This window comes from Melanaphis sacchari, unplaced genomic scaffold (genome assembly GCF_002803265.2).
Source record: "Melanaphis sacchari strain LSU unplaced genomic scaffold, SCAv2.0 Contig54_pilon_pilon, whole genome shotgun sequence".
Taxonomy (NCBI): domain Eukaryota; kingdom Metazoa; phylum Arthropoda; class Insecta; order Hemiptera; family Aphididae; genus Melanaphis; species Melanaphis sacchari.
In genome coordinates, this window is record NW_020271380.1 from 291,071 (window position 1) to 309,192 (window position 18,122).

General features: G+C 23.8%; 1 protein-coding gene across 2 annotated transcripts in view; it reads left to right on the forward strand.

The window, feature by feature from the left end:
- The first annotated feature begins 3,004 nt into the window (after positions 1–3,004).
- Positions 3,005–18,122, forward strand: part of LOC112599749 (neuropeptide SIFamide receptor-like) — a 47,191-nt gene continuing 32,073 nt past the window's right edge. For both annotated transcript variants that reach the window (XM_025346805.1, XM_025346806.1), the window contains exon 1: positions 3,005–3,299. In XM_025346805.1, coding sequence (XP_025202590.1) covers positions 3,286–3,299 — 14 coding nt within the window. In that variant the 5' untranslated portion in view covers positions 3,005–3,285. The remainder of the gene's footprint in view (positions 3,300–18,122) is intronic.

Genomic DNA, 18,122 nt, shown 5'->3' on the forward strand with positions numbered 1-18,122 from the left:
ACGAATGATACCATTATGATAGGTATATAATATTATGTATGTCTGGCACTTAAAAACTGTTTTCAAACCGTAACAACTGCACTGCAGCTGCGGGCGGCCTGATGCACTCTGTATGCGCGTGCCTATACGTACATATAATAATTTGTAGTTTTCTGGCGCACGTATAACAATAATAACGATAATAATAATGACAAGAGAAACAGCCGACGATCGTGGTGTATTGCATAATATTATAATATTATGTTTATGTTTATGTGTATAATAAAGACGTACCGTGGTCGAAGTCGTGCGTATAAAATTTTATTTACGACGCGCGCGCCGGCCCGGCAGAGCGCGTTAGCGGCGTAAATACGATCAGCTGCCGCCCCCGCCGCCCGCCAAAGTCAGTCGGCTGGTTCGCGCGCGGATTCCGCTTCCGCCGACGACTACAGGCGGCACGCACTCGCTACTACTACTGCCGATACTACGCGCGACTACTACTACTACTACTACTACTACAACTACTACTACTACTACAACTACTACTACTACAATAACTACTACTAACGCTCAAGTGTAACGGCCATGAGTATACAGAGTGATCCACTTTAACGACTATAGATACATCAGTTTTTCACGTCTTATATTATATTACCACAGTCGTTACTAGCGGATGTGCAGTGAATTCGATATGCGGAAAAACCACGAGGGAAGAATTCCAAATCACGCGAAACTAAGATAAAAATTAATTTAGTGTAACGGAATCACAATTTACGGTTTTATGTAAACCGGCGATGTACCTACTGAAGAAATTTTGAGCGTATTTTCGGTGTTTCAGCATAGGTTCACTTTGAATAACACGCCATACTGGCAATGGGTGGAAATAAATGTGATATTTCCAACCAACGTGTATTGGTGAAGGCGTGAAGCTTTGTTTATAAATTCAAATGTGATAAATTTTTTAATTTAAGCCTGCAGGTTTTTGATCCAGATAACAGATAATACTGATTAAATTAAAAGTTGAAGAGATAATATAATATTTATTTTTTTTCAAAAATGCAATCAATAGAAATATTTTTATTTGTATTGTTCAGATTGAAGAAATTAAATGAAAACTAAAAAAAAATTGACTCTGTACATTTTGCCACATTTATACTTTTAATATAAGAAATCGATTGTAAAAAGTCAGAAGTATCTACATTATATTATCTGAATTTGGAAAAATTGATTAAATTTGAAAATTGTAAAAATCAGTTGCTAGTCATATGCGAAACATAAGATATTTTGTATTTAGCATATTAATGTCTTAAATTAAATGATGAAATATACACTTCACTTATTTTGAATTCAATTTGCAAAGTCGTTAATTTTATCACACAATCGAATAATCTAAATTTTAACACAGAAAATATGTTTTATCATTTTGCGAGGTTGCTTATTATATTTTTTCGTAATTATAGAGGTAGAATATTTACTTTTCTAAAAATATTGATATTTAAATAATAATATAATACAGAATAATATAGTTAAATGAATATATATATATTTTTTTTAATCAAAATAATCGTTATAACTACGTAACTACGTTCGAAATAAATCATGAAACATGTATCCCACATAAGTCGAAGTTCGCTATAATAAATAATAATACACAGTTCAATATTTAAGTAGGTACATGAAAATTTTTTTATGAGAATATTTTACTACTGGCTATAATAAACGTGGTTACCTAATCATGAAACTGTTTTGTTAAAGTGAGTAGATATATGGTATAGTTTTTTGAATATTTAAAAGTAAAATAATATATGTAACAAAATAATAAATTATTATAAATATAGCAAGTATCTATGACAATAACAGTTTTTAAAATCACTAAAAAAGTGTGGCTGTTTAATAGATCATACCGTGTGATAAATTATTTAAAAGGAGATTAATAAGCATATTCATCTACAGTTTCTTTTAAAAATTAGTTTCATGCTTTTAAATGTTGAGGATTTTTTGTTCTACTGAAAGAGTATCAGGTATACATACAAATTTATGTTTTCTAAATAATAACTCCTCTATCTTTATACTAAATAAATTATTTAGCAGATAATTTTTATGAAAATGTCGATAAATCAATATCAAAAATCAAAGAAGCAGTTTTTGAGTTATTCATCTTCGAGTAATAAAAATAATCAATCATACATCGACGATAAAGGCTTTGAAGGATGTAGGGACAATGGAAATTTTAAAATTGTATTATTATTATTATTATTATATTTACCTATTAACATTTATAACATTTTGTAAAAATACTAATACATTTAATACATTCTAAATTCAATATGTAACATAAACTATCGGGTTAATTATAATTATATACTCGTTTGAATTAGATAAATCAACATTTGTAAAACAAAAAAGAGTCTACATAGTTTATGCTAAACAAATTAGGGTTATCACTCGAAAGGAAAGAAAGTAAGTTGTATCGTCGCCTCTCAGGACACTCATTTATAGACGTAATAAAAAAGAATCTCGAGAATTTGAAAATATGCTGTCTTTAAGACGTATATTTTTTTTAATAAATTCCGAAAACAAGAATTTAAAATAACTGCATTATACTAAAAAAAAAAAAAAAAAATAATCGGGGTGAGCACGCATGGCGAATCACTCTATACGTCGCACGCCGCCACGCGTCGTACAAAAATAATAATAATAATAATAATACGGGAAACAGCGCACTGTGCCCGCAGACAGCTGGGGGCCGTTTCGCCGCGCGCACGCACACCGCACCGGTCGCGAGTCGCCGTCGCACCGTTACCGCGTTACTTCCCGTTTCGTCTTTCCCGTCGCCGCCGCGCTGGTCTTCCGTGGTGTCCGAAACTCGTAGTCGTCATCTGTCATTGTCACGCCGTCACCGGCACGACCGTCCAGTTGCCACTTGTTGACGACCGCCGTGAGACTCGTCACCGATGAGCAGCGGTTTTTTTTCTCCGCCGTTTTCCCCCCCACCCAAAAGGTTGGTGGGTTCCCTCCCCCCCCCCTGGAGGGCAGTTCGCGATAGTAAAAAAATTTTTTTTTTTTTTTTTTAATAATTTCGCGGTACGATGAAACTCGCAAGTTTTTCACCGTTCATTGGGCACGATATTATTTTTTAATAATATTATATGCATACTAGCTCTGTTTCGCACTCACGTCGTCGACTTGCCGGGCAGCGGGGTCGACTACTGTGGATGGATGAGAGCGTGTCGTTAAAATATTATACAACACCGACTGCGTTAAATATATTTTAATACATAACCACACACGCATACACGCACTCGAATGGAGTTTCCGAGGTACGTCTAAATTACCAGCCATGTATACCGCGGTAACGTGTCATTAGTTTTTTACAGATGCATGGCGATAGTAATAGACTGGCTATGAGTAGAATGCCGTGATATAGATTAAAAAAAAAAAAAAAACCCCGGCATGCCATGTAGTTATCATATTTTAATATGCTGAATGATTTGTTGACTTGAAAAATGCAAAATATTATGTCATAGTTTTTAAAAATATATGGCATGTATGGACTGTGGACCGTATGGATTTGTCTATGACCGATGTTAACAATGAACACACGCTGGACAATATTAAGTTGTTTTATTGCACTGAAAATATAACATAATATTTTTAATAAGTAAATAAGTAAATAGTTTTTCGATGGCTTGTTGCGAGGGCATGTGGTTGTGATTGTTGTGAATAGTTAAAATCACCAATATTATCTTATCGCTTGAAATTAAACAGACATATATATCAAGGTTTACATTTGAAAAAAAATGTTATACGTTATTTACAATTAAACATAATAAAAATTTTGCGTTTATCGTTATTCAGAATTAAATTTTTTATAAATTTTATAAATTATAACTATTAAATGATTGGAAATTAATTATTTCGTTTAGTGATATACCATAATGCGCCTATTATATTCGTTATGTTTTTTTTGATGATATATCATAGATTTTGTTAATCGTTATGTTTTGTTTTGTGTTATTTAATAATTTATGTTTATTTTTTTTCCGTTATAATTACGTTTACAAGTCCTAATATATATATATATATATATATATATATATATATATATATACACACTACACACATACATATACACGGTATACACGGTGTTACATAAAACCAAATGATTTTGTGTTTTAAACATTTCATAATTTGATATACAAAATAAAAATTTAGAAAACCAGTGTAATTACATGCATGTACTATGTGAAATATATGTAATATCAGATCTAGAGTTTAATCATAATTGGACGATTTATAATCAGATTATTGGTAAATGAAATATAGCCTAAATATCAAAATATTAGGCATAAAATATAACTATGAATATTTAATATAATAATAGGCAACGATCGGTACGGTACCTTATTAATTTTGTATTCTTGGCTACATTTGTTCCTACACAGCTATATTTTATTTATGGCCATACATTTTTTATCGGTTAACAAATGATTTATATAGAATATACACATTTGGTTTGTTAGTTGCCACTTTGTAATATAAAATAAAATAATAAATTCATAATTCGTTTCGTATTTGTTTTTCTGAACGCAGTAGTGAATTAATGTTCGATATTATACAGTATTTGCACTATATTTTACAAGCAATGTGAAATTTATGTTTTTAATTGATTTTTAGAAAAAAAAAAACCAATATTGTGCTCTAGTTATAAAAATAAAAATATATTTTTGAATCAGTAAATGTCTTTATAATTAAAAATAAGAGTTTCATCAACAAAACAATACATATATTAGTATTTAATCATATTGTTTTTTGAAAAAATTCTATTTATCTACTGCAATTATGTAACATTAAGTAATATATGTAACATAATATTGTATATATTAAAAAATAATGTATACTATAAAATATATATCATTTTTTTTGTTATAATTTTATATCTTGAGTCACAATGAAATTTAAAATATCTTAATAATATTTTCTTATATGCAACGAATTAATCAAATATTATTAGTTTTTATTTTGTAATCGTATGCAAAAAAAAAAAATCCATTACGATTTTGTATAATTTAACTAAAAATAATTATATGGGATAGGTAAATGAGCTTAACACACATACAGCAATGTACACTGTTTATAGGGTTAACATACTAATTTTTTTTAGAAAGAATTATGAGTTATTTTTACAATAAACCATCATAATAATCAATAATATTTAATTTTTAAATATAACAACTGATAACATTTTTAATCGATTTAAGAATTTTTGAAAATTTATTGTTTTAAATGTTAATGTTTCACTAAAAAAATATGATATATATTAGTAAAACATTGTTTTACTATTTTATTGTCTTAATCAAATTACTTTTTACTCACTCTGAGAAAATTTTGATAAATTTCTAACCTTATAAAATATATAATATTAAACTTAAATAAATTATATGTTTTATACAGTAATATTAACGAATTTCAGAAAATTAATCTAGGTTGTTTAATTATGTGTTGTTTTGCAATGCAATTTAATTCAATCACACTTTAATATAAACCAATTTAAAACTTGAAATTTCAATCAAAATAATCAATACTTGACTTTGTACATACCAATCACGTATTTGTCAGAAATCGTATTTAATAAAATACAATTAAAATAAGTCAAAAGCTAGAATAGCTTAAATTCGAAAATTACTTAATAGGCAAATTATGTTTTAGTGAAGTCACTGACAAATTAATCTACTGCATTTCAAAATCTTAGACATTTACTACGAAATTGGATTAATTTAATTTATGCATAAAGTATCTAAATTTTAGTTTTTTTTTTTCGAAATATTTACTAGTTATAGGGATCATAAGGTTCAAAGTTTAAAAAGTAGCTTTTAGGTAATTCGCGTATTGTTTAGAAAAAAAAAATAATATTTTTTTTTGTTTTATAAATTGATCGTATAATTCGATGATTGCATTCTTCATTTTGTCGTATTTGCAATAAATTGAAAATACTAAAAAATAGTTGATATTTAATATAACTAATGTTATGTGAAAAATGTATAATAACACTATACAAAATTATATCAAGCAGTAATTATTTATTATAGTAACTTAGTAATATACCAACAAGTTCTTTTTATATAATTTATTAACAGAAATGCACAATCTCAATATAGTTTTCCAAATGAAGTGTACAAACTTTTGTAATTAGATAAATTGTTGGTAATTTTTTAGTGTACGTTTGAAAAGCTTATGTATATTATTATCATTACTATTAAAATTAAATTTTCTCTAAGAAAAAATGAAATTAAGAACCTTTTTCAAACTAATCGAGTTGTGAGAAAAATATTAGAAGGTAATTAAATTTGTTTTAATCATGATAATATTAAATATTTTATTTAACAACTACTATATAATATTGTAAATTAATTTAAAAAAAATAGAATTTATAAAAAATTATTTTAAGTAAAACAATAATTTATTAGATTGTTTAATTTATATTTAAATGTACATACTTTAATGTTTTGTAATCAATGTGAAAAATAAAAGTTTTTCTGATTTCTTTACTACGTTTTATTATATAAATTAGATCGTCTATTTTTATTTTTGTGTTGATAAATAATAAATAATAACCAAAATGACATAGATAAAATTGTATTATATAATATTATTCTTAATTAATTATTTCATAAGTCACATTATTAACTGTGTAAAAAATATACAGGTATATGATTAGTTTGAATTTTGAATAGATTGATGTAATGTCGTAAATTTTAAATGATAAACATTGACTTGCGAGGTAAGGGTCAGTATAATAATCATACAATCTATTAAACAATACTTAAACAAAAATAATCGGTTAATAAGTTTGCATAAACTGTAACTTTAATAAGATATTAGAAATATCTTTATCCCATAATTCATAGTTGATATTATATTTAAAAATCATAAAATATTTACAGTTCACGGGGTTTGAGATTGGTTATAAATTAGTTGTACTATAAATTAAAATCAACGATAATTTCAGTGGTATTCTATCAAATAAATGGACAATTATAAAAAAAAATTGAGGAAAGTGATCTGATGCATAATTTAAGTAATTATTGTACCTAGTGGATTGGATTTATCATTGTAATGGGTAAGTAAGACTTGAATTAAATAATGTACTCATGTTATTGTATTATTGAATATAAACAATAATTCTGAATGAATGCGGTCACCTAACTTTCTAAATATATTTTGGTTACCTATTTATATTAGTCTTATTCTAAATTTCACTAATATTTTAAAAGTATCATTGTGTTTAATTAATTAAATCATAGCTGCGTAATAGAAAAATGTTGTATGTCTCTAAAGGCTACGAATAATATTCGATTTAGAATTTACAACAGAATTTATAATTAAAAATCAATTTTATAAAATATTGGCATTACGTTTATATGCTTATATTTTGTAATTTGTATATTTTTTTTCCTGATTATTAAAAAAAAAAAATTGCCAAGAATATTTTAATTTTGTCTCACTGAAGTAAAAACCAGTTTAAATTTCTTATAAGAAAAAAACTATGTTTAAAATGGAGTTTTATTGCTCAAAATTATGAAGAAAGAAAAAAAAAAACAAAATTGTAAAATCAACACAATTATTGCTATGTTCATAGCCTAAAATATACAATTTAATAAATTTATATTTTACAATTTATAACTTTTCTTTTAGATGTTGACAAATACTTAATAATAATAATAATAATTTTGTTATATCTTATTATATTTAAATTATAGCTACAATATGATTTTACATTAATGAGTTAAATAATATTTAAACTCATACAAAACTGTATACATGAACGTAGCTTAGTGCAAGAATATAGAGGATTTAATATAAGCAAGTTTTCGATAAAAAAAAAAAAAAATATATAAAATTTCGAAAAGAAATGGAAAAAAATATTCTTTGTAATTATTATTATTGTTATTTACTATTGAAGTATTTATACGTTAAATATGAATTGAAAATATTGTCAAATGGAAGTATAAAATGTTTTTATTTGTTCCAAAACTATGATTTTATGAAAAGGTAGTGAAATATCACAAAATAAAAAAATCCAGCTGAATATTGTTATAGTACGAAATTCAAATATTAAACTTAAATTTTTCATATCTAACTAAAATAAGAATTAATCATTCACATTAATTCTCCTACATACTGAAAATGTAGGAACTATATTAAAATGTTGTTGGTCTTTCAATTACTCAAAGTGTTTGATATTTTAGATTCACGTTCACCTCCATCAAGTTTTGAGTTATGATGTTTTTACCTTACTTGCTAATTATATAAGTTAATAATTTTAATTTTCATGAAAATATAATCATTATTTTGTATATATTTTTTCGAGATTTAAGTCGATTCAGCGATTTTATTTCCAATGTGTAATTATTTAGTGTGTAATGCATTATATTAGTAACTCCACAACCTTCAAGAAACAAGATCATTTAGCTAATTTATTTTTATTCTAATTTACAGTTAATAAAAAATGTATAAACATATAAAATATTGCTATTTGAAATATTATTGATTTTGATATTTTAATTACAAATTTTAACATTGAGGGAAATAATAGGTAAGTTTTAGATATTCGCTCCTACCTTTTGGAACAAACGTTCTATTTCAGATCTCTTATAATTATAACACTATAATATTAATACTATGCGTTGTATTTGGATTTTCTTCTTATCTATGAAATAATTATTAACACTATTAATTTAAAATCATTTTGAATATAAATCAAGCAATGAAAGTTTATCTAAAACATAATATAACAGAAAATAATATGTTGTAGCAAGCGTTTACCAATTTAAAATTCAAATTCCATTGAGTCAATACTCAATAGTATTATGACTAGCTAAAGAAAAGATTTATCATAGATGTAATATTGAAGTTTTTAATGAAATTTGCCAGTTTTCAAGGAAAATTTTACTCGGAATATCCTCTGTAGGTTTGCATCAATCAATTCTTTGGAACGGGCTTATGATTTTCAGTGATGATGAAAATCCGTACCAAATGCAAGTTAAACAGAATAAATAACCTATATTATACTATTTTAAAAAGCATTTTCATGCCTGTATCTGACAGAAAAGATATTGTTGCTAGTTACTTTTAAAAATAAATATCTACTTTTTAATGATTACTGTAAAATCGGCTAGTTCTTTTTTTTTTTTTTTTGATACTCAACCAATATTCTTGTTGTCTTTTGACTGAAAATCATAGCGTGAAATTAATATACAAATGCGTTCAAAGTTCGTCGTTTCAGAACATGCATTTGTAAAACATTATTTAAATCTTTGAAATTATTACAGTCTAGTTAATCGTGAGATGTTATTTAAATTTTTATTTAAAATTATTAACCAATAGTATATTTTTTAATTTGAAACTTACAATAAATATTAGCCTATTTTGAAAGTAAATGTCCACAATAATATCATTGATTTAATAACAAAGTTTTCGAAGTGCGAGTAAATAGTTATTCTTATTTAAGTTATACATACTTGTGAAAGTTACTTAGAAAAAATTATCTCCTTGAAACTGCTAACTAGATACAATTTTCAATCGATAATTAAGGCTATTGAAACTTTTGAATTTACTTTTGACCACTTGAGTAAATTATAAAGGTAAAAACAAATAAACAAGCAAAATTAAAACTGAAGAAACCATTTTCCGAGATAAGTTTAAAATATTTTAATTAAGGATCTCCATCGAGATTAAAATGTAAAATAATAAAATACAATTTCAAAAAATTTTATTTAAAAATAATTTTAAGTTAAAATGTTGTTGATGAGACACTCAACATACATTATACGTTACCGATTGTATTTGAGCGTGATTAACTGTGGCAAATGTTTTGATAAGCGACTTATTTAATATAATAAACGATTAGGTAATTTATAGTTTCGATTAGTGTTGATTTAATTTCATGGCACAAATCGGTGTATTTTTAAAACACTGTTTTACAATGTTTGTAATCACATTAAAGATTTTATGATAATGTTTTAGCTAATCTCGGTAATTATTTCTGTAAGCATTAAATCAAAAAAAAAAAAAATAAATAAATAAAATGAGCTGACAGGATTTTTAGATCTATTGAATTTTTTTAAAAGATGCAAAAAAAGATATAATTCTTTTATGTGCTGTATTGTTTTTTTTTTTTTTTTATTCACAAAAAAAGCCCATGAAAATTCCTTGGTTATTATTTTTATGTCGCACATTATATTCACGGCTGTGTATATTTTGTATAACGACAAAAGCTCGCGAAAAAAACCCATTAAAACATTTTATAAATGGTTTACGCGCGTGTGTGTTTATACTGACATTTTTTTTTTCGCGTACGTCGATAAATTATATATATATATATTATATATACATTTATTGACGTACGTAAACGACACGGCGTATTGTGCCTTTGGGAAAATTACTTGGAGATTGGATTTATTTCAATTGTCCCGTCGATGATGATAGATATTATATACCTTCGATAAATTCAATATTATCGTTCACACCTAAAACGTTTACAAACATAATGTAATATTTTCTTATCCGACAAGGCTAACTTGTTTGTATGATATATTAGGACACGTCATAATATTCATACCATGTTGGGTTTTATAAATGTATCTACCATCTGACCGTTCAGCACTACCTTAAACCATAATAATTATATTTCTATGTAGTCGAAAATAATTAATATAGCCTTATCGTGTGCACGGATGTGACGTGTTTAACGAAAGCGTGTTTTATTTTTGTCTAAGTTCTTAGCGAATTTTTTTTTCAAACTTGACTTCTTAACTTAATTCTATTCAGTACTATTAAATTTTAAAAAAAGTTATTTTTTTTTTAATAATAGTTAAAAGTGAAATTATTATATATATTTCAATAATTTTATTTTTATCTTTTAATGGGATCAAATATAAAATTTACATTCACATAATAAGGTATCATTATAAATTACAGCAAAATATGTACAGAAATTAATCAAATTTTGATCTAATATACGTAGTTCCCCAAACTCTTGAGTAATATATTTTTTTTATATGTTTACATAGAATATAACTTTGAAATGTTAATAATAAAAAAACATTAAAATACATCTCTAGTTTTTAATATCACAATATAGGTATATATACAACGAACTCATATTACATCACATTGATAAATAATTTATAAAGTAATATATTAAGTAAGTAAATTTAAGTAGAAAAATCTTTGATAAGCCTGTTTCAATGGATAAAAATTATAATATGTTTCACCATAAATAAACTAAAAAAGATAAACCTCTAAAAAAATATGTATACATATACAAAAATTAATAATATGATTTAAAATTGTTCATAATTAACTATTTTTAATTGTCCTTGATCATCACTTAATAATGGCATTTATATTTAGATTATGAATTATGATACCATCGATTTTTGTATTTATCTAAATGGATAGTGGTATTAGATAAAATATTACATTTATCGATTTATGTAACTAATTTTAAAGTGTGTGAAGTTGGATTAAAAAATCTTTATTAACTGCGAATGATTTTCTGCTTAATAAATAATAATATTAAATATAATATTTGTTATATATAATTTTTTTTTTTTTTTTTAATAGAATAGTGTGTTTTTGTTTTATTTTTTTTACCCGAGTGGTTTACAAATACTAAATTTTACAATGTCCTGATATTCTATGACAATAAGAACACTTGAGTGTGTAGATAATACACTAGACAATAACTAGAGTGCATACATCACAATATTGTACGGTGACCTTAAGCATACCAACAATTGCTCTTTAAATTATTTTTCGTTAATATACCGAATTAAAAACCAATTTAATAACGCCATATTAGGACAAACAATTAAGAATATAATATTCGATAATTTTACTAAACATCAATTATTATTAAAAAAAATATTTATGCATACAGCTATAGTACAAATATATTACAATTTTAAATTTAAATTACTCTGCAAATACTATAAATGGTTATTCAGTAATTAAATATAAATTTAAATACAGAATGAATAATACAATTTTAGGTATATGTTACATTTTTATTTCGTTTTATATTTATATTTTTATAATTTATTATATTAATGTTTTTTTTTATTTGATTTTATGGAAATTTTTCCATTGTATCGTTGTATTCTTAAAGTATATATTTTAGATTTGAACTGATTGTATATTTAATACAACTATATTATTAGTATCAAGATTCAATGCATAAAAAAAAACTGTCTTATTGTGTTTTCTTGGAAACATTTACGAGTATTATTTGAATTAAAAATGTAATCAAAATATATTTATATTCGTATCTTAAAATGTAACATAAAACGCTTTGTTAATTCATTAAGATGCATAATGAATATGGTAATGAATTTAAAATAGCATTATTATTATATAATTATATTTTAAAATTGTTTATTGAATTTTATTTTTATTAATTTAATATATTTTTTTTTGGTATAGTTTATTGTTTATTTCATTTGAATTCTATAAGTGGGTTTTTAAGTTATCAAATTGTTCTAAAAGTTTTTTCAATTATAGTTGTCTTAATTCAATTACATATATAGTATATTGTAACGTATTATAAATATTTAAATTCATTTTATTGGAATAAAAATATAATATATTTTTAATAACCCACACATAAAATATGTGACAGATGACAGATCATAAAAAAATATTTCATTGATTTAGTGTATATACTTTAAATTGATAACATAATGCATTTTTAGTATATTTTATTAAAAGTATACGGTTTTTCAATAATTATTATAGCATTTAATAAATTATAAATTATAATACTGTAAGTGATTGTCTATAAATAATATTATTTTCATTTTTTTATTTTACTTACTTCCGATATATGTTTTAATGAATCATAAAAATTCAATATTATTCATGAATTCAAAATGTTTTATGAAATTTAAAAGATATATGAGGAGTATGTATAAAATATGATTCATCAAGCATGCTCACCCCTTTTTTTATTCAATAACAGATTGAGTTATTCAAAAATATTTTTTTTTTAGAATTTTTAAATATAATTAATAGAACGCCATGCCCGCATATGTTGTCTTCATTTTATAAGCGTACAACATAGCAAATTTATTTTCAGCAGAACCGATGTCGTGTTGTAGTTTTAAAGCAAATTTATCTATTCTCAGACTTAAGGTGAGAACATTATCTGATTTGTTACATGTCGTTTGATTTTTATAATCTTTAAAATTTTGAGTAATTTATGAGTATTTTAATAATTTAGTATTATACGTGATTATAACTTAACTAAGAATAATGTTATCATTAGAATAATGACAAAAATAACAAAGTAAATAATGTCTTATGTTCTTACCTTGAGGTTTAATAATACGTCAATTTGCTCTAAAATTGAAAATAACAACAAACCACAGGTTCTATTGAAAGCAAATTTACTATATTGTACTTCTGTAAAGTGAATGTAATACATGTGAGTGTAGCATCCTCTTAAAGATCAGTGTTTCGATTCCTTATGAATCAAAAGTTATAATTATTTTTGCTCTAATTAAGAACTGTCCTGTAATTATTTCTGTATTTAAATGAAAAAATCAATTTTAAAACTGTAAATTAGTAAGTTAAAATATTAAGAAACCAATAAATTATAGGTTTTTATTCAAAAATCTATGGCGAATGTTATAGTACATACAGCTATATTATTTATAAATTGAATATGTAACAACCACACAATAACAAGTAAATATTCAAATCATACCCATGAATTTTATTTTTCTTAAAACACGCCATACTAAAATTATATATGTGATAAATATGGATATATGCGGTATATGCGGTGTGTTTCTAATGGCGTATGCAATTATTTGTAATATATTTTGTATTTCTCGTTAAAAACTAATGATTTCACAAAGCAGTCTTGCATAGTGTGATTAATATAATTTGTATCTAATTAATGTACACCTACGTTATAACATATCTACCATCGAAATAAATGTGTTCGTTTTTTACCAATTCTTGTGTTTTTATATTTTATTGAGTAAATAGTTTTTAATAGATAAATAATATTATCATTATAAGAAAAAATATAATAGAATATTTTATTAAACTATCTAAAATATTATATTAAATTGATAAGAATAAATTAGATTATTACAAATTGTGATACACCAAGTTCATTTTTGTTTATGTAAAATAAATCTTAAATTTATGTCTTCATTTTTTTTTTCATTCACATAGAATTTAATATTTTAAAACATAATTTAGTGATACACTTTATTTTAATGCTATAGAAATATTTATTTTGATTTTTATTTTGAATAAAATATTATATTTTATTAGCTGTTGAGTTTCAATCGTATTAAATTAATATTTAGTTGTTCAAGATATTGGATATTATTATTTTTCAATTACCTAAAATAACTATTAGTACATTAATTCTAAACTATATTATTTTAACTTTTATTTCAGTTGGTTATTCTGTAATTTTCACATCAAAACAGAGTTTATCCAGACTTTTAAAAATTGAATTGAAATAATACATTTTTTCTATGATTTTCAGTGACACTATAAGCTACACTCTGCACTCTAGGGGAAAATAATAAGGATTTCTATTTTAAATTATTAGGTTACCGTATCAATCGTACACGTTCGAAATCCCTTTTAGAAAATGAAATTATTTATCATACCTATTTTGTATTCATGTATTGTCGTCCTTATGTCAACCGTTGAAATTGCTTAATATTCTAATGATTGTGATCAAAGTATACATCTGCATATTTTGCATCTATGTTATTACGATTTAAATGATATTATTTATAATACATAATACTAGACACAATAATACATTGAATTGTGAATGTATTGTAGTACACAAAATAAAATTAATGTGTAAAGTCGAATACTCTTTATCCAAAAATAAGAATAAACAATAAAATATTTTAAATATTATTTATTATTTTAATAAAATATTTCTTATCTGTATTTTATTAGTTTTTAAATATTTTATCAAGCAATTTTAAATTTTAACTAGCATATACAATTGTTATTATAATTTATTAATATTTATGCCATACTATAATGAATTTTAGGTAAAAAAATATTTTCTATCAAAAATAATGAACAAGTTATTTTTTTTAATTTGGCGTTTTATAGATGTATGTACATAACTATTTTGTTGTACTTGTTTTAATTTTATTAATGTACGATAGTAAAACGTTTTAAGCGAACAGTATAGATAAAAATGAATGTACTATTTAGACAATATTTTACAGGCATAACATAAAATTAAACGTATGTATAGGTACGATAAATAATTTTATCTAGTATCTAGTAGTTTAAATAACATACATGGACTTAATATTGTTTTAGTGGTTTCATAATGATAAATAAATATTATTGCTATAGAAATAATTTGTTTTATAAAACTTAAGACAATGAAAAATGTAAAAAATAAATAAAAATCACCTCTTAATTGAGACGATTTATTACTTTCTTTTCGGAGCTAATTGCCATTTAACGATTTTAAAATATCTTAAAAACCTTTCCGGGTCACGAACTCTTTAAAACACTTAAAACGTTAGTGACTTTTTTGCTTATACAGTAAATAACTGGACGTATATAATACGTTTAGTGATTGGCAAAATTAAGTCTTCTTGATTCTATTGTATTTTGCAAACATTTTACATCTATTGGTTAATTACTAACATTTTCAGATTTCAAAGTATGCAAAAATAGTACAAAAATTAAAATAACATAATTTATATTTATAAACATAAATTATAACTATAATTTTACATTTATACACTGTTATTTTAGCTTAATTATATATTTCTATATAAAATTATACATATATTTAATTTTGTTCTTGTTATTACATTCTTGAAAACATTTTTTTTTTTAATTAAATTATCAGGTAAAATAAAATATCGACGGGTCACTTATTAAATTAATATATAGAAAAAAAATAATGATAAAAGTCATGAATATAACTCACTAGGAATAATAAAATACTTAAAGAATTATGCTTATTTTATCATATATTATTGAAAATTTGCTTATTTTATTAAATGCCTATATATTTTTTATGAATATAAATAAAGTCTTTAAATGCAAATTATTAAAAATGTTAATATTGAAATTTTTGATTTATAAATACCTATATATATTATAGTTTTTTTTTTTTTTTTTTTTTTTTTTAAATATTTAAATTGTATAAAGAAAAACTGGCTTTAAACTATAAATTAGGTATATTTTGTTTTAATTGTACACTGATGATTGTCATGTTGATGTAATGATGTCCGGGAACAAAAATGTAATTCACTTCTTTAGATTTTAACCATAAATCAATGTTTTTATTTTTTATAAAAGAAACGGCACTAATAAAATATTGTGAATAAGGTCAAGTTTTAGCCTATTTATTTAAAATTTAAAATTTATTTGGTTCATAAATGTATATAATTTCAAGCATTTCTAGTACATACAAACCTAGATTTCACTTATAACATTATTCCTTATCTAAACACAATGTTATATCAAAATCATATAGGTCAGGGTTAGTAGATTTTCAGAATACTATTTGCGAGCTATTGTTCTTGATCTCTCCTAACTCAAATATATTGTATTTTTATATTGACACAGTAGTTTTTAATCTTATTCTTTTCAAAATGTTCATGTTCTTTTATGATAGTGTATGAATATAATGAAATATTATCAACAAAACATTTTGTCATTTTTACTTTGTTAGTTTTTTTTTTTTTTTTATCATTTATTTAGTCCCAGACGTTTTACATAACTAGTCTGTTATGATATGTATTTTATATTGTTTTATATGTATAGAATATTAACGTATTTTTTTATTTTTTTATTAAGTCAACTAAAAAAATAAAATAAAAAAAATAACATTTTTAAATTGGTTTAGTTAAAATATCGATTAAAGATAAATAAGAAAATAAATATTACAGCTGCACTGGTTTTTTTCTTTATTTTTATTTTGTTTGCTTCATTGTCTATCTGTACGTACTTTTTCCAAGTTATATATACGTACTTTATATTAGAAACGCATAAATAACTGTGGACGTCTTCTTTAGAAAACACCTGATTTATTTTATGAGCACATATATAGATATTTTAATTGCAAACGACAACATAATTCACGCCAGATAAAATTTTGTTCAATCGAAGTTATCCAATAATAATTTTCAAAAACGTTTACAAAGATTAAGTTTAGACTAGGTAAGTAATCGAATTGACATTAAGTGTTAAGTTAAAAACTTAATATGATAAATATCATTAGATACTGATATTCAATTGTAATAAATATTATTGAAATATTTCATGTGAAATTTATATAAACATTATTGATGGTATCAATGTATTGAGTGTTGTGATTTACATGTTAAATATTAATACGTTGACAGTATGACTTCAATGGCGTTTAAACAGTTTTCGTCTATTTAAAATCACTTTGTCTTATCACGATTCCACAATATTTGAACACGTATTATTGTCACATCAGTCATAATTTTCCTTGTATACACATAATATAATTATACCTGAGTACATTTTAAAAATCATTACGTACAAGTTATCAATACAAATTACATTCAAAATATGTAAATTATAATTGAAATAGCATTTACAATACCCTATGACTTAAAAGTCATGAGCGCTATAAGCATGAGTTAATGTATATTTAAATATACAAGTATGTATTACTATTGTGATGAAAGTATAATATATTTAAATATTTTAGTATGTTTAATTGCCAATATGAAAATTGTAAATTGTTTTAAAATATAAATGCATTTAAATATAATAATAGTTTACAATATAATAGCTTGGAGCTTCAATTCAGATTTTCTTACACATTTTGTATAAAATTTGCTTTGCTGCCAAAACTTATTTCGAATCTTCACAAAAATGAAAAAAATATATTTTTTTTTTGTTCAAAATGTATTATTCATATCATTATAATAGTGAGATCACTGATAATATTATAAAATATTAGCTAGTAATCCCAAGTTCAAGCTATACTGTTGACTTCTAACCAATTATAGACAAGTAAAAACATAATGAGTAAAATTAAAAATATACATTTATATATTAATAATATTAAGAATAATAATAATTAAAAT